Source organism: Ascaphus truei, chromosome 7 (assembly GCF_040206685.1).
Source record: "Ascaphus truei isolate aAscTru1 chromosome 7, aAscTru1.hap1, whole genome shotgun sequence".
Lineage (NCBI taxonomy): Eukaryota > Metazoa > Chordata > Amphibia > Anura > Ascaphidae > Ascaphus > Ascaphus truei.
In genome coordinates, this window is record NC_134489.1 from 2,024,191 (window position 1) to 2,051,017 (window position 26,827).

The 26,827-nt window shown below is 41.6% G+C and overlaps 1 protein-coding gene across 3 annotated transcripts in view; it reads left to right on the forward strand.

Moving 5' to 3' along the window:
- TBRG1 (transforming growth factor beta regulator 1) overlaps positions 1-26,412 on the forward strand; it is a 176,525-nt gene extending 150,113 nt beyond the window's left edge. For all 3 annotated transcript variants that reach the window (XM_075606833.1, XM_075606832.1, XM_075606834.1), the window contains 3 exons: positions 24,367-24,477; positions 25,019-25,161; positions 26,148-26,412. In XM_075606833.1, the coding sequence (XP_075462948.1) occupies positions 24,367-24,477; positions 25,019-25,161; positions 26,148-26,296 (403 nt within the window). In that variant the 3' untranslated portion in view covers positions 26,297-26,412. The remainder of the gene's footprint in view (positions 1-24,366; positions 24,478-25,018; positions 25,162-26,147) is intronic.
- Positions 26,413-26,827: the final 415 nt, after the last annotated feature.

Consider the following 26,827-nt stretch of genomic DNA (forward strand, 5'->3'; position numbering starts at 1 on the left):
AGCAGCGGTGCTTAGCGAGTGCAGATGAGATATTCTCTATGACTGGTTTTGATCATAAGATCCAGGATAATTTAGCGCACCTCCAAAAATAAAGAGAGGAAAGAAAAAAAATAGTGAAGCAAGTTCATGCAACTTGAAAAGAATATACTGGTGAGGTACAGTATGCACTTAGTGTAAGTGCCTGACCCCAGGCACAGAAAAGGTCTGTTTACTCCTCTGCTTCCACACAGCCACAAATGGGTTCCGAAGCTTTTTTCATAAGTCCAAAAGCATTAGGTATACACTCACAAATAGATGAGCTCTCCCCGCTGGTTCAGCTCCGTCCTATTCATATAACATGGTCCCGAGAACTTGGACACACGAACATGCTCAAAGGTGCTTCTCCGCTTGGCTGGTCGGCTCGGGCAATTCTCTTCCGAGCCCCCGCTGGTCGCGTCACTAGAGGAATCCGGGGACAAAGTTAAACCGTCCTGGGAACTTGGCTGCGAATTACAGGACTTGTCCTCATCTCGACCAGGCTTCTCTGGCAACTCCGTCCTGAGTGTTTTGCAATTCGGAGCAAAGCACTTTCGAAAAACCGGCCATCGTTCACCGGATCAAGCCCTAGGTTGCCCTGGTTCTCTGATCGGCCAGTTCCCTTACATATTGTTGTCCTATGTTTAACATGGAAGAGGGACGGGTGACCAATCGGAGCGTGGGATTCTACACAACCGCCAATCACAAGCCAGTGGCTTGCCTGGCTTTTCCCAATCAAAGGAGGGGGTGTGCTTGGGCTCAGGTTGCTGGAAAGGTGGCAAATATGAACTGGCCAATGAAAATCGCGCCTATGAGCTCCTTCTCGGCAACGGCTTTTCCTGGCCAGCCCATTACCGCCCGCTGGGTAGGCTCCACAGAGTCTGGCTCCAACAAATGGTCTCACCCGCTGAGAGCCCATCTGCAGACCTGTTCCTCCACCCTTCACCGCATGCCAGATGTCCCGACACCTAGGCCATCCGTCCCTTTGATTTTCCATTGCCATGCAGACACCAAGGCTAATTACATTACCGGGGCTGGCTGCATAGTAATGGATACCTATACAATTACATTGAGAACTTGTAATCTAAAACTTGGGCTCTAAAAGTTGGACTCTGCAACTAGGTTTTAAAACGGGCACCTGCACTGGGTTTTAAAACCCAATTGTAGAACTTGCTTGCGGGGCAAAGATATCCCATAGAGTTGCATTAACCCTCCACAACACACCGTCTTTATTTACAGACCTATACCCGCAAATCATATACTATTTGCGGATAAAATAATAGTGCTCCCGGTACTACCAATCATCAACCCCGTACACGTTTTTTAACCCTATTTGTCTCCCAACTTCCACCCTTAAACTCCTGTTCCCAAAGTCCCAGTGCTGCAGCTATTTCCTATGAGGGAGCCTAATCACACAGGACATCCCTAGCATATAACTCACAAGGGAAAGTTTATGGCAACATAGTTACAGGGGAACACATTAATACACCTTACTGATCCCAAGAGCTAACACACACACAGCCCAATACACACGGTTTTTAGGGGCAGCCATCCAGGCTTCACCTTTAGTATGAAGGCCAGCTACCTCTACCGTGACAATAATAATAATAAGATAAGAGTTAGGACTATACACAAACAACGAACATGCCAGATGCAAATAAAAAACAGGCCAGATATATCTGACACAATTAAACCAGCATGGTAGTTGTAATGTGTGAATTAAATAAAATGGTATGCAAACGTCCTGTGGAGGGGGAATTTGATGATTAATAAGCTGACCCTAGATCCATATCCATGCACACACAGGGATAAATGGGATGGAGCGGATCATAACTCAGCACAATGGATTGTCGCATAGAGGGAGGAAAAGGATCCCTGATGTCTAAACCTCCACTGACCCTATGTCCGATTCCCAGTGCAAAGGACAGACAAGTGCTGCCCAAAATAGTAGGGTAAATGCTAATTACCAACCACAGGGTTAATCAGTATACCCCGTATGCTTGTTACAGCAATATAATGACCATGTGCATACATGGTTAAAACTACAAGAATTTGACATGCACAGTCACTGTTTAGTATACAGCACTGTGCAGCTGCTTTGATTACAGCGAGTAACAGTTGTAGTGGAAAAGTACTGTATAATTGTTGCTTACAGCACATAGACTGAACAGACTGATACAGCTACACCAGTATGGTAAGATGGTGACCTCTACCTTACAGGTTCATCTTAATTTTTCATTCAGGGATAGCTCAGTCATAGTGATTAGGGTTCTCTTTTGCTCCGCTTCCCCTGTGCGTAACACCTTTATTACCTTAGTGGTAAGTACCGCTACAGTAATGAAGGGGTTAAACAGTACCCACCCGAGTGGCCTAACCACCCACCCTGGGGCAATTACCCCCTTTTCCCACCCCCTCTAACACCAACAGAGATCCCCCACAAAAGAATGGGCCAAATAGCCAAATATGGATACTAGTACTTTTGCCTATTCAAATACAGCAAAATACATAACACATAAAATTAATAACTGTTTTACTTACCCCTGCCAGGATGAAGGCGGCGTCGTCCTCCTCTTCTGCTCGAACATGTAAGGGCCGATATCTAACAATTTAGTAACCGCTAAAGTAGTTAAGGGGTTACTGGTGTTTTAATGGGGTGGGTAAACGGTGTACTCTAGTTGCCCCGGGGAGGGTGGTTAGGGTTGAAGGATGGGTTAACCCCTTTATTACCTCAGTCAAACCATCCACTCCGGGACATCTACCCCTACACCCTCTACCCCCACCCCCTCACACACAAATGGGCAAGAGCACTAGTAGCAAAATGGCTAATAACGCTTTTGCCCATTTGTGATGCAAAAAATACATAATTAAATAAAATAAACATTAAAATACAATACAACTAAAAATACTAGGGAGTACATCCATTGATTGCAACTGTGGTTACCTATGCCCTCAATGGGAGCACAGATAACCCCAATGGAAATCAATCGGCACCCTACTACCCACCCCCTCTACCCCAAAACAACCCTCCCCCCAACACATACAGTACAATAATGGACAAAAGTGCTACTATCCAGATCTGGATAATAGCACGTTTACCCATTAAAAATAAAACGTTACCCAGCCAGCATATAGTCAATAAAAGTTGTACTTACGTCTGCCAGGATGAAGGCCATCTTCATTCTCCGCCGCATCTTCAGTGGGCACCGACAGTTAAATAATACAAATTAACCACTTGCCTGTAACCCCTTAATCATCTTAGCAGTAATTAACCACTATGGTAATAAGAGGTTAACCCCGCCCGATACCCACCCTGGAGGTCTAACCACCCTCCCCAGGGCAAATATTTCCATCCTCCACATCCCCTACCCATTGATTGTCACTTGTGTAAACCATGCCCACAATGGGGGCAAGGATTGCCACAATGGCAATGAATGGGCAACCTAAAATAAAAACATTAATAAAATACATTATAATTAAATAAAAACATAAATTTTCCAAAAAATGCATTGATTGTCACTGTAGTTATCTATACTCTCAAAGGAGCATAGATAAACACATTGCCAGTCAATGGGCATCCTAAAAAAAAATACAATCTATGTGTTTCTTACCTTTGCCAGGATGAAGATTCATCCTCCTCATCCAACTGCAACACCAACTCTTGTCCCACGCAAGAATGGGAGGATTGGGGAAGATTTATTTTAATGTCACATCCTCTGCCAACATGGGTTGCAGATATTTGATTATTTTTTGTATGCCATCTAGGGTAGGGTTGTATGTGGCCAGTAGTGGTATGCGTGTGGTAGGTTCTTTCTGTCTGTGTTGTAGCAGGTGTTCTCGTGGGTCTTTTAGTGCAGATGTAACAGTTCTGGCAATAGTCTTAGGCTTGTATCCCTTCTGTCTGAACGAATCGGTCACGGTTGTAAGATGTCTGTTTCTGCCTTCAGTGTCAGAGCATATGCGGTGGTATCTTATAGCCTGGCTGTGTATGATGCCTTGTTTTGTATGAGTGAGATGGAAGCTGAAGTTGTGGAGGTAAATGCATCTATCTGTTGGTTTCTTGAAATGAGATGTGTGTCGTTTGCAGTTTTTCAGTGTTACTGTTGTATCTAGAAATATAACCCTACCCTAGAGGGAATACGGAAAATAATTAAAGATCTGCAACCAATGCTGGCAGAGGATGTGACATTAAAAGAAATCTTTCCCCAAACCTCCCATTCTTGCGTTCAGGCAACCACCAAACCTCAAACAGAAATTAGTCAACAGAAAACTTCATAACAAACTTAAAGACACTGATTATGGCACAAAACCATGCAACACACGTTGCAAACATATATGCCAAGATCCCACAGCCAGTCACAACCATGGAACATTCAATATTAAAGGATCATACTGCTGCACATCCAGGAATGTAGTATACAGTTGTGTGAAAAATAAAGTACACCCTCTTTGAATTCTATGGTTTTACATATGGAAGCATTGGCATCTTAAGAGTGATGCATTTTAAGTGATAAATATAGTTAGACTATAGTTAATGTACTTACTTTCTTCATGCAAGACAAATGGCCTCAGCTGATATGACATGGATCTAATTGCATTCTCTTCACAGGTATGTCCCTTGATGTGCAAGTCCTGTTTAAAAGATTTACTCAGTGGCCTTAAGCAGTGATAATTTTGGTATGTCCCTTGATGTGCAAGTCCTGTTTAAAAGATTTACTCAGTGGCCTTAAGCAGTGATAATTTTAGTATGTCCCTTGATGTGCAAGTCCTGTTTAAAATATTTACTCAGTGGCCTTAAGCAGTGATAATTTTGGTATGTCCCTTGATGTGCAAGTCCTGTTTAAAAGATTTACTCAGTGGCCTTAAGCAGGGATAATTTTGGTATGTTTGAATATCAAAAGGTGTTTTTTTTTTTTTTTTGTTTTTTTTTTTTTTTTGTTTTTTTTTTTTTTTCCCTCTCTTAACTATGTGCTGTTAATTGACCAACTGGAACAAGCTGATTTATTGGGGCGGTGGGAGGGTCATGTGACTGCTTTAGATGTATAAAACACTTATTCCCCTTGCATTGGCAAGGAAGCATTGGCATCTTAAGAGTGATGCATTTAAAGTGATCATTTTAAGTGATAAATATAGTTAGACTATAGTTTGACTAGAGGTGACTGGGGACTGCATCCTTTCTGCAAACTCTTTTACTCAAGACAACAAACGGTAAGCTATTCAGATCACACTATGATCCCATGCTTGCTAACCTGCCTATTTCAACCCCCCACCCCTTTACAACTTATTCACTGCAGTCTCTCGCAAAACTGACTGCACAATACACTGAAACCCTGAATGACTCTAGCATTGCAATACAGCTAAACATTTGACAAGGAACAGGCACACACCTGCTGTTTAGTCTGCACACACTGACTCTGCTCACAACAGCTCCTTGCAGCACTGCCTACCTCTAGCATCATGAACCTGCTATGTATTTTAACTTTTTTCTTTCTCCTGGCCTCATGGAGATGTTACTCCCTCTATCCACTACAAACTCCTCCATCCTGGCCCACACCCAACATCACCATACACCCTGGACTACTCAAAAGCCTTTCACTATATACGGAATGTTGGTGGAGAATTCTAAAAACCAGCACACCAACCACCTCTCACTCAAATGGCAAACATCAAATATCTACAACTTGCAAACAACTACCCAAATTTCTACTCATACTATTACTCTCTTTAGCAGGTGATATTGAACCTAACCCAGGTCCTCCCATTTCAGGTCTGTCCCATGAATTCCACCTTTAAATTCCAAAAAGGGCTATCTGTCACCCATATAAACATCCGGAGCCTGCTGCCCAAACTGGACGAACTAAGGGCATGGTGCCTTATGCATAAACCCAAAGCCATCGTTCTTACAGAAACATGGCTATCCCCTAAAACTCCTGATGCATATATCGCCATCCAGGGATACTCCATTTTTAGGAGAGATAGGTCAAAGAGAGGAGGAGGGGTGTTATTTTATATTGCAGACACATTACAATTTACACTGCTAAATTGCCCACCAAGCCCACCTTCTTTTGAAATTCTAGTTGGCAAAATCTGCCTCCCCTTTTCTAAGAAAATCTTGCTTGCTGGCATCTACCGCCCCTCTACAATCCCTGACATCACCCAATTTCTTGGCTCCATTTCCTCTCTGAATGAGAAGAATGAGCTGCTAGTTCTTGGGGATTTCAACTTCAATTGGCTTGACCCTAAAAACCACAAAATCCAGATACAACTCAAGTCACTTAACCTATCGCAACTCATTTCCCAACCCACACGGATAAACCTGAAATCGCATAACCATTCCTTGCTAGACTGGATTCTCTCCTCAAACCCCAACAGAATCCAATCCTCTGGCATCCTTCCTGATATTTTCAGTGACCATGCAATAGTGTATTGTGTAAGGAAAATTAAACCGCCCCATTCAAGCCCTAAAGTTCTCCTCACTAGAACATTTAAAAACTTTAACCCACAACAGTTTCTGGATGACCTTACCAACTGCCCATGGCACAGAATCGATTTAATTCCCGACCCTGATTCTGCGCTCGACTATTTCCAATATGAGTTCTTAAAACTCTGCGATACCCATGCTCCACTACGCAAAATAAGGGTACAGGGGCCCACCTTCCATGGGTTACACCTGACCTTATAGCACTCTACCAGTTCAGGGATGCCTTGTGGAAAAGCTACAAAGTAACTGGCACTACCAAGGATCTCAATCACTACAGATGCATGAGGAACATGTGCACAAGGCAAACAAGGCATGCAAAAGCACAATATTACTCTGACAATCTCCACCAAAATACATCAAACCCAGCTAACTTCTGGAAGGTTATCAACAATATATTCCAGCCTCCTAACCATCAACAACCAAGTAATATCACTAAGGGGGATATTACTCTGACAAACCCCACTCACATTGCAAATGCATTCAATGATTACTTTGTGGGGTGTGCCACTAACTTATTAGCGAAACGCAGCCCAAACCACAAACCTGAATCTCATCCTGGGAGTACCCCTATAATCCCACCCCCTCCCAACACTGCCCACAATTTTCAATTTGGCCCAGTATCTGAAGAGGAGATTATACAAGCGCTCCTCAAACTAAAACTAAGCAGCCAATGTGGACCTGACTTACTACAATCTAGGTTCCTACGACTTGGTGCCCCAGCCATTGCCAAACCAATTGCTTCCATAGTCAACTCTATCCTGTCTGCAGGCCATATCCCTAAGACCTGGAAAACTGCCAGAGTTGTCCCAATCTTCAAAAGTGGGGACAAAAACACTGTCTCAAACTACAGGCCAATCTCACTTCTCCCAATTCTATCCAAAGTCATGGAAAAATGTGTCCACTCCCAACTAAGCGATTTCTATACCAAAACAAATTTCCCTAGCCAATTCCAATCTGGCTTTCGTCCCAAACACTCCGCCGTAACTACCCTGCTAAAAGTTTGCAATGAAATCCAGTGTGGAATGGAACGGGGACAACTCACTGGTGCAGTATTCCTAGATTTTGCAAAGGCTTTTGACACAGTTGATCATGCTATCCTGCGTAACAAACTCCAGAGCTCTGGAATAGGGAAGCATGCTTTAAACTGGTTTCAGTCCTACCTATCAGGTACACTGGCGACACAGTTTATTACACTGCGGCCAGATCCGCAAGCCGGGAGATTTCCCGGCTTGCTAGTGGCCGCCCGACGCGTCTTCGGGAGCGTGCGCCCCCTGCACGCGCGTCCAGGGGCTCCCCGAGGGAGCCCTGGTGTCCCGCGATCGCGGGACAGCGGCAGGGGGTTCCGGGGGACCCGGCGGACCCGGCAGCGGTAGGGAGAGCGCCCCGATCGGAGGGCGCTCTTCCGCTGCTTCGGCGCGCGCCCGTCACTCTCGGGCGCGCGCCAGGCTACTGCTGCGGCACAGAACGGGCAAATGCTCGAATAAACTGTGCCGCAGCAGTAGATCCCAACATGTGTCAATCTAAGGCTCTAACTCCAACCCCCTGGATATCACCTGTGGTATCCCGCAAGGCTCTGTTCTGGGGCCCCTACTCTGCTCAGTGTTCATTAATGATCTTCCCACAGCTTGTAAGGAAGCCTCAATACACATGTATGCAGATGACACAATCCTATATGCACACAGCCATAGCCTCTCTGACCTTCAACACATACTTCAGTCTGACTTTTTGAGACTCGAAAACTGGATTTCTCAAAACAAACTGTTTTTAAACACTGACAAGACTGTAACAATAGTATTTGGGACCAAGACTAAATTTGTAAAGCTTCCAGTGACTGAGCTCCTGATTAGAACCAATGCTAACACCACCCTAACACCTGTCACTAGTTTTAAATAGCTGGGCTTATGGTTTGACTCCCACTTAACATTCGGGATGCACATTGATACCCTGACAACCAAGACCTACGCCAAACTAGGGGTACTTTACAGGAACAAATCCTCCCTAAGTTTCCTGGTCAGAAAGCGTATCGCACAGCAGATGCTAATGCCAATTATTGACTATGGAGACATAGTATATGGCTCGGCACCTCAAACCCACCTTAGCAAACTTGACACCCTCTACAATTCAATTTGTCGTTTTGTTCTCCAATGCAACTACAACACACATCACTGCGAAATGCTCAAAGAACTAGATTGGTCATCACTAGAGTCTAGGCGCAAAGTTCACCTTTCCTGTCTTGCCTTTAAATTCTTCATGGGCAAGCTACCCAGCTACCTGAACAAGCTCCTCACCCCTACCACCTGCAGCACTTATCACCTGAGATCAGACTCCAAAAGACTGTTCATGGTCCCAAGGCTCAACAAAGTATCCGGCCGTTCCTCCTTCTCTTACCGTGCACCCCAAAACTGGAACAACCTACCAGAGACTCTCACATCCACCACCAGTTCTTTAAAATCTAAGGCTGTCTCACATTTTAACCTGGTCTGTAACTGTTTCATACGCCCATAATATATATTATCTTTAACTGTGCACGCAATGTCTTGTATATAATGTATACCCTGTTCATTTATGTAACTGTACTTGTAACCATGTATTATTTGTTTTACTCTGTGCCCAGGACATACTTGAAAACGAGAGGTAACTCTCAATGTATTACTTCCTGGTAAAATATTTTATAAATAAATAAACATATCAGGACAAAATAACAATCATCTTTTCCTTTGCAGGTCTTAAAATAAGGTAAATACAACCTCAGGTGAACAACAACACATGACATATTACAGTGTCGTGATTTATTTAACAAAAATAAAGCCAAAATGGAGAAGCCATGTGTGAACAACTAAGTACACCTTATGATTCAATAGCTTGTAGAACAACCATTAGCAGCAATAACTTGAAGTCATCGTTTTCTGTATGACTTTATCAGTCTCTCACATCGTTGTGGAGGAATTTTGGCCTACTCTTCTTTACAACGTTGCTTCAGTTCATTGAGGTTTGTGGGAATTTGTTTATGCATAGCTCTCTTAAGGTCCAGCCACAGCATTTCAATCGGGTTGAGGTCTGGACTTTGACTGGGCCATTGCAACACCTTGATTCTTTCTTTTTCAGCCATTCTGTTGTAGATTTACTGGTGTGATCATTGTCCTGTTGCATGACTCAATTTCGGCCAAGCTTTAGCTGTCGGACACATGGCCTCACATTTGACTCTAGAATACTTTGGTATACAGACGAGTTCATGGTTGACTCAATGACTGCAAGGTTCCCAGGTCCTGTGGCTGCAAAACAAGCCCAAATCATTACCCCTCCACCACCGTGCTTGACAGTTGGTATGAGGTGTTTGTGCTGATATGCTGTGTTTGGTTTTCGCCAAATGTGGAGATGTGCATTACGGCCAAACATCTCCACTTTGGTCTCGTCTGCCAAAATGGACATTGTTCCAGAAGTCTTATGGTTTGTTCAGATGCAACTTTGCAAACCTAAGCCGTGCTGCCATGTTCTTTTTAAAGAGAAGAAGCTTTCTCCTAGCAACCCTTCCAAACAAACCATACTTGTTCAGTCTTTTTCTAATTGTACTGTCATGAACTTTAACATTTACCATGCTAAATGAGGCCTGTAGAGTCTGAGATGTAACTCTTGGTTTTTTTTTTGCAATTTCTCTGAGCATTGCACAGACTGACCTTGGAGTGAATTTGCTGGGACATCCACTCCTGGGAAGATTGGCAACTGTCTTGAATGTTTTCCACTTTTGAATAATCTTTCTTACTGTAGAATGATGGACTTTAAATTGTTTGGAAATGGCCTTATAACCCTTCCCAGATTGATGGGCAGCAACAACTGCTTCTCTAAGATAATTGCTGATGTCTTTCCTCCTTGGCATTGTATTAACACACACCTGAATGTTCCAGACCAACAAACTGCTAAAACTTTGGCTTATATAGAGGTGGTCACACTTGCTGATGATCAATTAATCAAGGGCATTTGATCAGCAGCACCTGCCTGCTACTTAGCATCTTAATTTCTATGGAAGCAGTAAGGGTGTGCTTAGTTTTTCACACACAGCTTCTCCATTTTGGCTTTATTTGCGTTAAATAAATCATGACACGATGTAATATGTCATTAGTTGTTTTTCATCTGAGGTTGTATTTACCTAATTTTATGACCTGCTAAGGAACAGATGATTGTTATTATGTCCTGATATGTAAAACCATAGAATTCAAAGAGGGTGTACTTTCTTTTTCACACAACTGTATATGATTGAATGTAACAAATGTGACCAAGGATGCTACATTGGTGAAACCAGCCAAAAACTTCAAGGCTGAATAAATATGCACAGATACTCTATACAACACCATGAAGAAGGAAGATACTGCTCACCTGTGGGACATAATTTCTCACAACCAGATCATTACATAAATTATTTAAAAATCAAAATCCTCAATGCAATGTTTAAACGCACCAAAGAACGGAAAACATTTGAACTCAGAATGATAAGTCTCTTTGACACCAAAACAAGAGGACTTCATGCGGATATGGGGTTTCTCACACACTATCAGTATTGTTTGTAATTATCCTTCCTGCTTCACTGCTAATGTTCTTATCCATACCAATCCCCTTTGATCAAATGATGCCAAGCCTGCTAACCAATGTCAAGGTAAGTCTCAATAGCTAATTGCATACAAATGTTCTGTGAAATAAACCCTGAAGGGGTTAATAAACTCCCCATAAGCTATGTAACTTAGTGCAGTTAAAAACTGGTATATACCAGTGAAGCTACTTACCTGTAAGCAAGTAGAGACTTACCTTGACTTTGGTTAGCAGGCTTGGCATCATTTGATCAAAGGATGTAACCAAAAGTTGAAGTGGTGAATCCGCTGCTGGCTTGTGTCTCAATGTCCTCCTACAGGTAATTGAAAAAGGAGAAAGAGACCATTGCGCTGCAACAAGCACCAAGTATCAGCTCTAGATGACTTTAAAGTAATCAACTTACAAAGGTATTGTTATTATATTCAGTTGAGAGAATCTGTGCTTTAACCAACGTTTTCTCCTGGACCTCACGAATCCCACGTGCTGTCAATCTTTAGTCAGCCCCTTCTGTCTCATACAATAGTACTCCGTGGATTCCCAGAATGGAAATGACATAAGAGATGATGGTGCAGATTGCTAAAAAAAACTTTAATAAAGATAAAAAACAGCCAAAAGCTTACTTACATAAACTATGCTGCTGTAGAACGACTGACAATGTGCCGTCCTCAGCTTGTATACAGGTAAGTGGTGATACATACTGAGCTGGAAGGGCTCTCACTGCTCACAGCTCCAGTACCAGCACCGACCTCTGCGCAACTGAATGACGTCAACCGATGGCGCCCTTGCCGACGGACACCTAAGCCTCTCAACTCCTCCTTCCCCAAACGCGTTTCGTGACGCTAAAGTCGTCACTTCATCAGTGGTGTGGGGGAGTTCATGAATACTGGTGGTATTTATACCATAAAGGGTGATATACACCCCTCAGGATATAATTGATACAATATGATAAAAAATATAATATAAATAAAATGCACCTATATACTATAGCACGATTGCTGCCAGTAGGGTTAAACCCTGGGATTTAGTGGCACTTCTCTAGCAAGTTGAATTGATGTTATTTACAGTTTTAATCACAATTGAACAATTAATATTGTAATAAATACAGACAAATGAATTCAGATTGACCGATCCGGTGGGGATATAGACTGCTCAATCCATCAAAAAGGTCAGATCAAATTCTATATTCAGGCCATGGGGTGACAGAGTTCTCAAAGTATAAATCCAAAAGGTCTCCCTTTTGGATAAATAGTTGTCTGTCACCCCCCCCCCCCCCCCCTCCCCCTCCAATTAGCTTTAGGGCACTCTATTCCCCTACAGACAAGTGCCTCTGGATTTTGGTTGTGTTTAATTTTAAAGTCCAACAAAAGCCCTTTTTAATATTGTACACGTGTTCTGCCAGTCTACGTTGTAGCGCTCTCCCCGTTCTCCCCACATACTGTAGTCCGCAGGGACATTCCAGTAGGTACACGCAAAACTTACTTTTGCAGTTTATAAATGTATCTATATTAAATATGCTACCTGTCACAGTTGACTGGAATTGATTAACTTTAAGACTATAGGAACTTTTCCACATGTAAAATAGCCCTTTAAATTAGCTAGCCACATGGTATTTGATTGTTTGGGCAACTGGGCGCCAGCTTGTTTGTCAAATTTACCCAAATGTTCCAGGACTTGACTATTTGCTATTACTTCTACATTGTTTGATATTACCAAATCCAGTATTGCCCCTCTGCTTGTTGGTTCCTCAATAATTTGGGTCTTATAATTGTCTTTAAGCACCCCCAAAAACCTGTTTCCTTTTGTTGTAATGCTAATCTCATTGCCCCCGTCTACGCCTGGATAATTAAAATCACCCATTATGCAAACATGACCCAGTTTTGATGCCTTCTCCATTTGCAAAAGTATTTTAGCTTCCTCAATCTCGCCGATCGATATTTGGTGGTTTATAGCATATCCCTACAAACAATTTCTTTATACTTTTACCTCCACTGCTAATTTCTATCCACAAGATCTCTACATTTTCATAATTCCCTTCATAAACATCTTTCCTTATTATAGGTTTTAGATCCGGTTTAACATACAAACATACTCCACCTCCCCTTCTATTTGCTCGATCCTTCCGAAAAAGGGAATAACCCTCTAAATTAACTGCCCAGTCATGAGTTTCATCCCACCATGTTTCAGTAATGCCTATGATATCATACTGCTCCCTTGTTGCTATTAATTCAAGCTCCCCCATTTTATCTGTCAGGTTTCTAGCATTAGCAAGCATGCATTTCAGGTTTTTTTCAACCTGTACTATTATCTTATCTGCTCCTTCCTTTCTGCTCCCACTTGGTTTAGTGTTTAGAAGTTTTCTAGTATTATCTCTATATACTATTGGTGTCTCACGGTTTGTCAAACTCAGACTTGCCCACATTCTATCTTCAAAACCCCTTGTTTCCTCTTCTATTCTATTCAGTTTATCTGTTTCATTTCCCTCCCTCCTCCATCCTAGTTTAAACTCTCCTCCAACCTTTTTAACATTCTCACCCCTAGCACAGAAGACCCCTCAGTCTCGGTGGTCTAAAATCCAAAACCCTATCTACCTTCCTAATAATGGAGTCTTCTACCACCACAATCTTTCTTGGTATCTGAGCATCCTGAGTCCCCTCTGTGCTGGAGGAACTATTCCCCTGGCTGCTAGAGGAATCAGTCTCCCCCAACCTTGCCATTTCTGCCCCGACACTCCCAATAACTTCACTCAATATGGCAAATCTATTGAGATGGGTCAGCTCAGAAATGACCTTACTCTCCCTATTGCCCCTGTTTCCCCTTCTAACTGTTACCCAGCCACCTACCTGCTCCTCACTAACAGCCCCACCATCTGCACCACTAGTCGAAGCAAGGGCCTGCTCAGTGAGCTCTAAACCCCTTTCAAGATTGCCAATGTCCTTCAATATTGCAAGTTGCCTCTTCAAATCAGCAATCTCTGACTAAAAAGACCACCCGCTCACACTTCTCACAGCGGTATGCTCCTTGGAACAGCTGCTCCAAGTGCACATACATGTGACAAGATGTGCATTGAGTGGCATTTTCAATCTTGCTCATTATAGCACTATGAAGTTTATAAGTATTAACAATAAACTGTACTCCAATATAGTATACCTTGTTTAACTGCTTCAGGATCTAACTGCACACTTCAAACAACCAGCACTTGCAATCAACCACACATCAGTATACGCAATCTCAGGATTCGTTAGAAGCCTCTGTTTAAATAGTGACACCCACAAGGTGTGTTAGGTTAGCAATCGACTAACCACACCTACTGCAGGTGTTAGGTTAGCAATTAATTAACCACACCCAATCTGCCTCAACTAGGTCTATTTTGATCTGGTCTGAAACTGATTGGCCGGCAAAGCCGGCCAATTCAGTTGAACAACAATTCTACTTGTTGCCAAGTAGAACAAAGATAATCTGCCTCAACCAGGAGAAAGGGGAAAAAAGTTACAGGCTTCAATTACCACACACTTTAAAAAATAAATTAACCCACTGCACACTCCCCAAATTCAGCAACCCCTGCAATACACAGCACTTCCCTTTCCTCCTGGATCTAAATGTTCACTTCAAACAACCAGCACTTGAAATCAACCACACAGATCAGTATACGTTTGAGTCGGCATAGGGTCATCCACAATGATATAGCGGAGAGACATTCAGAGACTTTGGTCTGTAAAGCAGGTGTACGGTCAGGTGTTGAAAGGTAAATTTGTGTGTCATCAGCATAGAGGTGATATTTTAACCCAAGAGACATGATAAGGTCACCTAGAGAGTGTGTGTAAAGTGAAAATAGATGAGGTCCTAGGGCAGACCCCTGGGGTACGCCCACAGAGATCGGAGGAGGTTTAAGCACACAGGACACAAAGTATGATGAGAGAGGTAAGAGGAAAGCCAAGGCAGAGCTCTGTTACATAGTTATATAGTAGATGAGGTTAAAAAAAGACTTGCGTCCATCAAGTTCAACCTATGCTAAATTTAGACAACAGATACTTTATTCTATATCTATACTTACTTATTGATCCAGAGGAAGGCAAACAAAAAAACCCATTAAGGGGAAAAATTAATTCCTTCCTGACTCCAAGAATTGGCAATCGGATTAATCCCTGGATCAACATCCTTCCCATGTATACTTATTTGGTATATCCCTGTATACCTTTCCCATCTGAAAAGATGTCCAACCTTTTTTTGAACAAATCTATTGTATCTGCCATCACAGTCTCCATGGGTAATGAATTCCACATTTTAACTGCCCTTACTGTAAAGAACCCTTTCCTTTGTTGCTGGTGAAATTTCCTTTCCTCCAACCTTAAGGGATGGCCCAGAGTCCTTTGTACTGCCCGTGGGATGAATAGTTCTTTTGAAAGCTCCTTGTATTGTCCCAGAATATATTTGTATATAGTTATCATATCCCCTCTTAGACGCCTCTTTTCTAATGTAAATAAATCTAATTTAGCTAGCCTCTCCTCATAAGTTAGAATGTCCATCCCCTTTATTAATTTTGTGGCTCTTCTCTGCACTCTCTCTAGTTCCATAATGTCTTTTCTTGGGATTGGTGCCCAAAATTGTACTCCATATTCAAGGTGTGGTCTTACTAATGCTTTGTAAAGGGGCATAATTATGTTTACTTCCCTTCCATCCATTGCCCGTTTGATGCAAGATAAGATCTTGTTTGCCTTTGCAGCTACTGCATGACATTGGGCACTATTGCTAAGCCTGCTGTCTACAAGCACTCCTAAATCCTTCTCCATCAAGGATTCCCCCAATATATCTCCATTTAATTTGTAAGTCGCCTTTTTATTCTTGCATCCCAAATGCATAACCTTACATTTATCTGTATTAAACCTCATTTGCCATTTACCTGCCCACGTTTCCAGTCTCTCCAAGTCCTTCTGAAGAGAAATTACATCCTGCTCTGATTCTTTTACCTTACACATTTTAGTATCATCAGCAAAGATGGAGACTTTGCTCTCGATCCCAACCTCAAGGTCATTAATAAACAAGTTAAAAAGCAGGGGTCCCAGTACTGATCCTTGAGGTACTCCACTCACGACTTTAGCCCAACCTGAAAAAGTTCCATTTATGACAACCCTCTGTTGTCTGTCCTTTAACCAGTTTTCAATCCAGGTGCATATATTATTACTGAGTCCAATTTTCTTTATTTTGTACACCAACCTCTTGTGTGAAACCGTATAAAAAGCCTTTGCAAAATCTAAGTAGACCACATCAACTGCATTACCCTGGTCTAAATTCCTACTTACCTCCTCAAAGAAACAAATAAGGTTAGTTTGGCAAGATCTATCCTTTATAAATCCATGCTATTACTAATAATTTTGTTTTCCATTAGGTATTCCTGAATAGTATCCCGTATTAAACCTTCAAGTAGTTTCCCTACTATTGAAGTCAGGCTTACAGGTCTGTAATTCCCCGGGTGTGATCTAGCTCCCGTTTTAAATATAGGCAGCACATCTGCTTTAAGCCAATCTTGTGGTACTGAGCCTGTGGAAATGGAGTCCTTGAATATTAAATATAATGGTTTTGCTATTACTGAGCTTAACTCCTTGAGAACGCTTGGATGTATGCCATCGGGTCCAGGTGCCTTATTTACTTTAATTTTTTCAAGTCGCTTATGAACTTCTTCCTCAGTTAACCAATTGGTCATTAATTTGGAGGTTGTGGCTTCCTCCTGTGGCGCTACTATTGAACTTGATTCTTCCCTGGTAAACACACAGGCAAAGAATTTGTTTAATACCTTTGCTTTTTCTTTATCTCCAATAATCTGCCTACCCATCTCACACTGAAAGGTCCTATATTTTCTTTTCTCATTTTTTTGTTATTAAGGTACTTAAAGAACTTTTTAGGGTTGACCTTACTTTCTATTGCAATCCTTTTTTCATTATCCATTTTTGCTAATTTGATTGCCCTTTTGCAATTTTTGTTACATTCCTTATAATTCTGATACGATGTCTCTGTCCCTTCTGACTTAAAGAATCTAAACGCCTTCCTCTTCTTGTCCATTTCCTCCCCTACCTATTTATTTAGCCACATTGGTTTTGACTTATTTCTTTTATACTTATTACCCTAGGGTATACACTGATAAGTGTGCTTTTCTAACAATGTTTTAAAGCCTGCCCATTTATCTTCTACATTTTTCCCTGCAAAAACATCATCCCATTTTATTACTACTAGATTAGATCTCAGTTTATTAAAATCTGCCTTTCTAAAGTTTAAAGTCTTTGTTGAACCCAAGTAATCTATTTTTTGATCATTTATTTCAAATGAGACCATGTTATGATCACTGTTACCCAAATGTTCCAGGACTTGAATATTTGTTATTACTTCTACATTGTTTGATATGACCAAATCCAGAACTGCCCCTCTCCTGGTTGGTTCCTCAATAATTTGGGTCATATAATTATCTTTAAGCACCCCCAAAAACCTGTTTCCTTTTGTTGTAACGCTAATCTCATTGCCCCAGTCTATGTCTGGATAATTAAAATCCCCCATTATGCAAACATGACCCAGTTCTGATGCCTTCTCCATTTGCAAATGTATTTTAGCTTCCTCAATCTCACAGATATTTGGTGGTTTATAGCATATTCCCACAAACATTTTCTTTATACTTTTACCTCCACTGCTAATTTCTATCCACAAGGTCTCTACATTTTCATCATTCCCTTCATAGACATCATCCCTTATAATAGGTTTTAGATTTGGTTTAACATATAGACATACTGCACCGACACACTTTATTCGAGCAAATACCCAGTATGTACCTGGCAGATACCTGGAATGCGCCGCTCCTCACCTCTGACAAGCCCCGTTGTGTTTGCCTTCCCAGCCTGGGTTCATGCCTGGCTGACGGGCGGCTGATCTGTTAAATGATAATGATTAGGATTTAATAGGCTGCAATGCTTCGCGTGTCTACCAGATGGCATAAATTCATGAATTGTAATGCAGTATATATATATACTGTGCAGTATTGCAGCCAGCGGGAATAAAATGCTTTAATCCCTGCCTGGAAAATACCTCAATGCACTCGGGCAGAAAATAGTCACAAACCTCAATACACCCGGGTATACCCGAATTCGTGGGACTAGCCGAGCTCGAATAAAGTGTGTCGCCAGTGTACTCCACCTCCCCTTCTATTTGTTCGACCCTACTGAAAAAGGGAATAACCCTCTAAATTAACTGTCCAGTCATGAGTTTCATCCCACCATGTTTCAGTAATGCCTATGATATCATACTGCTCCCTTGTAGCTATTAATTCAAGCTCCCCCATTTTATCTCTCAGGCTTCTTGCATTAGCAAGCATGCATTTAAGTTTAAATTTTTTTCAGCCTGTACTATTATCTTATCTGCTCCTTCCTTTCTGCTCCCACTTGGTTTAGTCTTTAGAAGTTTTCTAGTATTATCTCTATTTACTATGGGTATCTCACTGCTTGTCAAACTTGCACTTGCCCCCATTCTACCTCCATACCACCTTGTATCCTCATCTATACCATTTAGTTCATTATCTGTTTCATTCCCCTCCCCCCTCCATCCTAGTTTAAAATCTCCTCCAACCTTTTTAGCATTCTCCCCCCTAGCACAGAAGATCCCTCTTCATTGAGGTGCAATCCGTCCCTAGAATATAGATGGCACCTCTCAGAAAAGGAGTCCCAGTGCTCTAAAAACCCAAACCCCTCCTTCCTACACCACTTTCTTAGCCATGCATTAACCTCCCTGATCTCTGACTGTCTCCCTGCGGTAGCGCATGGCACTGGTTGTATTTCAGAAAATACTACCTTGGAGGTCCTTGCCTTAAGCTTTTGGCCTAGATCCCTGTAATCATTTTTTAGGACCCTCCATCTTTCTCTAACTTTGTCATTGGTACCAACATTTACCAAGACCGCCGGGTTAATCCCAGCCCCCCCCCCCCCCCCAACAATCTGTCTACCCCATCCACAATGTGCCGACCCGAACACCCGGGAGACAACAAACTGTTCGGTGCATGCGGTCCCGGCAACAGATTGCCCTATCTACCTTCCTAATAATGGAGTCCCCTACCACCACAATCTTTCTTTGCATCTGAGCATCCTGAGTCCCCACTGTGCTGGAGGAACTTTTCCCCTGGCTGCTAGAGGAATTAGTCTCCCCCAGCCTTGCCATTTCTGCCCCAACATTCCCAATATCTTCACTCAACATGGCAAATCTATTGGGATGTGTCAGCTCAGAAACGACCTGCCTCTCCCTATTGCCCCTGCTTCCCCTTCTAACTGTCACCCAGCTACCTACCTGCTCCTCACTAAAAGCGCCACCATCTGCACCACTAGTCGAAGCAAGGGCCTGCTCAGTGAGCTCTAATTCCCTTTCAAGATTGCCAATGTCCCTCAATATTGCAAGTTGCCTCTTCAGATCAGCAATCTCTGATTCTAAAGAGACCACCTGCTCACACTTCTCACAGCGGTATGCTCCTTGGAACAGCTGCTCCAAGTGCACATACATGTGGCAAGATGTGCATTGAGTGGCATTTTCAATCCTGCTCATTCTAGCAACTATGACGTTTTGAAGTACTAACAGTAAACTGTACTTCAATAAACTATACTAAGAGTATGGAGAATGTGAAGAAGAGGGTGGTTCACAGTATCAAAGGCAGCTGAGAGATTGAGTATTCTAAGCAGGGTGTTATGGCCTTTGTCTTTGGCAGCATGTTGGTCATAAGTTATTTTGGTGAGGGCTATTTCATGTAGGGACCAATGTGGAACAAAAGATGAAAAAGCTGCACACCAATACAATGAAGAAAAATATACTTGCAACAACCGGTGCTCCTGGTTCAGGGACAACTGCCAATAAATCCTAAGATAGGGAAGAATTTATGTTCCAGGGCACAATGCGGATTTTCAAAAAGATTTAATTAACAAAATAGCACCAAAAACGAAGTTTCGTCCGTCTCAGAGGACTTTCTCAGTCACTTGAGAAAGTCCTCTGAGAAGGATGAAACGTTGTATTTGGTGCTATTTTGTTAATTACATCATCTTTTTTTTTTTATAATTCGCATTGTGCCCTTGGTCATCAATTCTTCACTATCTTAGGGACCAATGTGGAAGCCAGTTTGTAGAGGATCTAGGAGAGAATAGGAGGTGAGAAAATGGAGCAATTGAGAGAATACCATGCATTTTAACGAGTTTAGATGCTGCAGGCAGGGAGACAAAATGATTGTTAGAGACAGGTATAACTGTTGCATGCTTGAAGGAGGTGGAAAAGGTAACAGAGCAGAGGAAGGAGTTTAAATGTGCATTATAGGGATTAGAGTGAGCAAGAGGTTTGAGAGATGGGAGGGGATGTGGTAAAGAGGGCAAGTGCCAGAGGAGATCAGCAGCAACACTTCCTCCTCTGTGAAAGAGGAAAAAGAGTCAAGGAAAGCAGGAGGAGAGTTAGAAAGAGGAGGTGTAGAATATGAGGAGGATACAGAGGGGGTGCCTTGACGGATGGAATCCACCTTTGTCTTGAAATACTGTAGTCGGCAGAGTCCTGAGGTGAAATGGGGGAAGAAAAACAGGTAACAGACATTAATCTGAGTAGAAAATCAAAGACTGAGTAGAGGCGGCGTAGGACTTGAGTGTTGATTAGTGAAGAAAAGTAAGTTTGTTTAACGTGGGAGAGGGCAGAGTTGAAATAGGATACATTTGTAGTGAAGGAAGTCTGTAAGAGTATGAGATTTCCTCCTGAAGCATTCAGGGGAACGAGTGAAAGAGGGGAGCATGCATGTATGCCAGTTTAACGAAGGTCTGGGTTTAGAAATGCGTGAATGACAGGGAAGAAGAGGAGTATAGGGAAGAGAGAAGAGAAGGAGGAATGCAAAGTTAGTCAAGCAGATAGATTAATGGAACGCAGGTCTCTGCAGAAATGGAGGTGAAGGAGAACTGAGAGAGATTAAATGAGATAATGGTCAGAGAAAGGAGATGGAGAAATCAGATTTATTTTTTTGTGAAAACCAGGTCCAGCTAGTAACCATCCTTGTGGGTGCTGCAGTCCAATGTTGAAAGCCAAAGAATACATTTAGAGAAACCAGGAAGCCGAAGGGAGAAATGAGTCATCAGTACTGTATGACAGTTGAAGTCCCTGAAGAGAAGTGAAGAGAAGGGGTGTCGGAGGAGAGAAAAGAGAACCAGAATTCAAAGTCTGAGAGAAAAACACAAGGATAATGAGTAGAGATAGGTGGGTGATAGATGACCGTCACCGGGAGAGGAGAAATAAAGCTGGATGTTGTGAACCTCAAAGGAAGGAAAAGAAAGAGGGAGGTACAGGAAGGGTTCAGTAACTGCAGATTGAGGAGCGGAGACACCTCCAGCCGTGTCATCAGGGTCTGGAATGTGGGAGAAAGAAAAGCCACCATAAGACAGGGCTGCTTCCAGTGCAGTCAGACTGAGTAAGCCAAATCTCGGTTATAGCAAAAAGGAGCAGAGCGTGAGAGAAATAGAAGTCCTGTACAGACAGGAACTTGTTAAGAAGGGAGCGTGCATTCCAAAGGGCACAGAAGAAAGTGAGAGAGGTTGACGGAATGGGTATGAGGTTAGAAGGGTTTACACCACAAGGAGGACAAATTGGATGTGGGTGCCGAGGAAGAGGGCATGTACAGTAGAAATAAGACTGGGACCGAGAATGGGGGAGAGATACCCAGAAGCAAGGAGGACAAGCATGGAAAGAAAGAATGTGTGAGGAAGATTTGTAGTGGTGTTAAGTAGTTACATAGTAGATCACATTTAAAAAATTCTTATGTCCTTCATGTTCAACCTTTGCTAAATTTAGACAACAGATACTTATCCTATATTTGTATTTTCAGTATTTTGATCCAGAGAGGCAAACCAAAAACCAGTGAAACATCATCCAATGCTGTTTCAATAAGGGAAAATTTTATTCATTCTGAGGACAGTACAAACGACACATTGGCCTCCTTTAAGGTTGGAGGAACAGAGATTTCACCAGCAACAAAGGGAAGGGTTCTTTTCAGTAAGGGTAGTTGAAATGTGAAGTTCATTACAAATGGAGACTGTTATGGCAGCTACAATAGATATCTTTAAAAAAAAAAAAAAAGTTGGACATATTTTAAGAAAGGAAAGGTATACAAGGATATTTCAAATAAGTAAACATGGGAAAGACGTTGATCCAGGGAAACAACAAAGAAGAAAGCACAGGACCCTCATAGTGTAGTATTGAAAATAAAATGCTTTCCACGATATGGCTATGATAGGATTAGGTGAGTTCTCCTTTGATTTAAATGCAAACAGAAAAGTATTTAACTAAAAATAGACTAGGCCCCCATCATAGAAACCTCTAGGAACTCCGGGTTAAATTAAGTCAAATTTTAAAGGATATCAGGTCAACGACACCGAAATATGGTTGACACCCTGCCTCGTCCTCGTCCCCCACCTCTCCTCCCCCTTTGAGTTTTATGTTGTGAGTTATATGTTGTTAATGCAAAAAGTATTGGAATAACCACAAAATAGAGGAAATTTAATGTTAAAGAATTTATTGTAATACCATGTACTGCAAACAAAAACCAATAAACTTCAAGTTATATTAAAAAAGAAAAAAAAATGCTTTATAAAAAAAAGGAGTAATATATGCACGTACAGAATATAAGACATATGAATGCATGTAGGTATAGTAACTAGTTAAACCAGGCGCTCCCACAGCTACTGCACACGATCTTCAATGGCTCGTCTGTAATCTCCACACATCTGTTTCTCCAGGGGGGCTAGGCAGCAAAAGGGTATAGCTACCGAGAATCACTTTCTCTGTGCTGCTCATCTCTGCGTCTGAATGGCAGCCACTTCGTTCGGGTGCTGCTCCGTCGAGGGAGGGAAAGGGAAACCCCTCACACGGGTAGATCGGGGAACCCGAGTCACGTCACAGGCACTCGTCTTCGTGTCTGAACGCCAGGCACTCCGCCCGGGTGCCGCTCCGTCGGAGGAGGAGAATGAGAAGTCCCTCACACTTAATGCAGGGGTTCTCAAGTGTGAGGGACTTCCCCCCTCCGACGGAGCAGCACCTGAACGGAGTACCTGGCATTCGGACGTAGAGATGAGCGCCTGTGACTTTACTCCGGTTCCTCATCCTACCCGTGTGGGGGCTTCCGTTCCCCTCCTCCGACGGAGCGGCACACTGGTGGAGTGCCTGGCGTTCAGACGCGGAGACAAGGCATTTTGGAGCAAAGTATCTCACTTCCTGCTATGAAATTAGTACTTTGATACAACCCATCTGAGAATACTACCACAGAGGCACAACACGTGGGCATCTTAGTGTCACTGGAGACTCCTGTAGTAGGGGTCACAAGCAAGGGTCCGAGGCAGGCGGCAGGTAGCGCAGTCAGGAAACAAGCAGAGGTCCGAGGCAGGCGGCAGGTAGCGTCGTCAGGTAACAAGCAGAGGTCCGAGGCAGGCGGCAGGTAGCGAAGTCAGGTAACAAGCAGAGGTCAGCAACGAGGAGACTGGAACAGGACAGGGGAGCAAGGACAGGTCTGGGGGCAGGGACTGAGAACAGGAATAAACAGGGACAAGCCAGATACCAGCAAGGGCTTTTACTGTGAACAGACTTCTATGGTACAGGTATAGAAAACAGATCAGGATATCAGAAGCATGTACATTAGGAATCTGACTTCAAGCAAAGGCAAAACCAACAGACAGGAAGCAAGCTATAAGGACAGAGACAGGAACAACAAGAAGACAGACAGACAGAGGAACCCAGAGCCAACAGAGGGCAGCCGCACACCCAGTGGACAAGGAAGCTATGGCTAGGCAGGAGGTCTAGGCGATCCTGACACTTAGAGAGAAAAAAGAAACGAACATGCAATAGTAAAAGGAAAGTAGACATTGTTATTTTTCTGCTTTGCTATGCTAAGGTGGTAGATATGCCTGAATTGTTTTGGTTTTTTTTTTCAAACACTTGTAACTTTTGATTCATAAATTGGGGTGAGACTTGGAGTTTGGTACTGAATTTATTTGTTTTTCCAGTTGCAATGGAAAACATTGCAGATACTGTACAGTATGCAATTGCAAGAAAATTTCTTTCAATTGAATCTTGCGTAACTTTGTCTATTCATTTATATTCCTTATGTGGTGCTGTATTAAGGGAGAAATAGCCACTGATGATGTCCACTATTTTCTAGAATATGTGAACCATCATTACAAAATATATAACCCGTTGAGATAAAATTCAGCAATATTTTGCGGAAAATTAAAATGTAAGATCTATTACTTTTTTTGTATTCTCAGGGGAAAAATGTTTACCGCAATTGATCATGCTGGCGCAGATTTCTTTGGCTTTACACATCCCACTATTCAAAATTTGATACAGAGTTGCCCCGGAGCTCGGAAATGTGTAAGGTAAGATTTACCAGCATTTTTGGGCATTGCTTTGCAAAATAACAGTTGTGTAAAATTAAGGTAAAGTAATTTTTTTTTAAATAGAACAAATTGAAGGGAAAGAGACTGTACATCTAGACAAATTTGCACTGACCTTTATAGATCACTACTGTTTTTGCTGATGTACATTCACATTTTTCTTTATATTCAGATTTCCCCCCTAACAGAAAAAGCTTATTCCAAATTTGTCCAGTCCATACATTTCAAGAGATTATTAAGGTTGCTTCTGTTTTTTTGTTGTTTGCATGAACTTACTGTAAGGCATTTTTGTTTTAATGTACAAGTGGCTACAGTGTTTTTATGTACGAGTGACTGCTGAGTCTGTATGGAAAAACATGTGCAAAAGTTGAGTAAAGTCTATACAGTGTACACTTTTTTTACAGGCTTATTTCAAATGTAAGTAATGCTATAGTATGTCACGGATTGTCTTGCTTTAGTTCTGCTCTGCACATATTTAAGTAAACATAATATTTGGCACTAAATAAGTTTACCATTTTCACAGTTACCAGTGGATGAAATTTGAAGTATGCAAACCGGGTGATGGACAAATCCCTCATGAACTTCCTGAAAATAGTGCATCGATAAATTTTGAGGCCTTTCAAAAACAAACTTTTGAAGAGATTAAGAATGATAATGTCTTAACAGGTAAAATAACTTTTATATGATGGCTTATTAAATAGCAATTAGATTTAACTTTTTATTTATTAAAGTATGAGACAGTTAGGATTATGTTTTAAGTCGCACAAGAAAAACATATATTACATGTAGATCTAAAATTGTGATAAAGAGAATAAACGAAATAACAGAACCTTTCAGCAGTAAAAGAGCATTAATCAATCACAGTTTAATTATATCTAAGTGAAATATCCTGACTGAAGTTTACTAATGCTTGCTAGAGACTTCACTGGTTTCTGGTTAGACTGTATAAACTGTTCCCAGGCTCCCTTTTCCTGCACATCTCAAAGGGTATGTCCCAGTCATGTGACTGGTCTAATCTTATTTGATCACACTTTAAAAATCTACCCTATAAAAACAGATTTCTATTGGAAAGATACAAATGAAGCCAGATAAATAATTCTGATTTCTCAAGTGGCAATTTAGCCTGCTGGCATATATTTTCACACTTCACATGTGGTACTGTGGACATTCCAGTCATAAAACCCCTGAAGCCAAGGATGGCCTAAAAAATTCTTGTGAAATGGTATAATTGCACTTTACAAATAATAATCATTAATTTGACAAGTGCCAACATATTCCGCAGCATGGTACAATGGGGGTGCAGAGATTTGATCATTACTTATCAGGACAAACATGCACAGATACAAAAGGTAATGAAGACCCTGCTCGTGAGGTTTTACAATCTAGAGGGAATATGTTGAAACAAAAGGGTAAAGTGGAATGTAGTCCAGCCCGACAGCTGATCCATTAAGGTTTGAGGGTGTGAATGTTAGGGGGTGTTAAATAACATGGACATTGGTCCAGCCACACAGCTAGTGCCAATAGGATTGGAAGGGAGTGGGGCCTGAGCTGAATGTTGGAGGTATGCTAGATAGGCTTTCTTGATACAATTATAAAACAATCATGTTTAAAATTTGTGCATAACATCTATTTTTTTTGTTTGTTTTTTGTAGGTACATTTGACCTTTCTGAGATTCATTCTTCACATGATTATATATCTACTTACCAGGAAATGTTTTTATCACATACACAGTTGACATCAGACATGCAACATATGAAGTCGCCATCTAATCAGTACAGTCCTTCCAGGTCTTCAGAATAGTGATACAGTTGTTAAAAGGGCTGTGATTTATGTAATTGTATTATTTTCTTTTTTCTTTCATTTTTGTCTTTGCGGTATCTGAAAATGGTTTAATAAAATTTGAAATTAAGAATGAATCATTTTGACTATTTAAGCAGAAACATAAAATATTTTTGGCCTGATTTCCATCCTAATTTTGTTGCAAAGGCAGATATATATACCAGTGATAAAGTTTGTTTAAAGGATTGGTATGTTTAAAGCCCATATTTAGCCACCATATTTGTATCTCAAGCACTTGCAAAAGATTAAAGTAGCAAAATCATGAATCTCTCAAAACACTCCAAAGTTTTGCTTCTTAAATTACCTTTAACATGGTTGCAAAGAAAATATAGTTTTAAAACCTCAGGTTTTAAAAAAAATTGACTGGAATAGAATTCGATTTGGATTAGCGAGCCAAAAAAAAATTCAATATCAAATATTTTGTAAAGATTTTACACCAGCGTATGTGACGTATTATAGAAAATAAATCTTATTTATGGGAAATATCCTTAT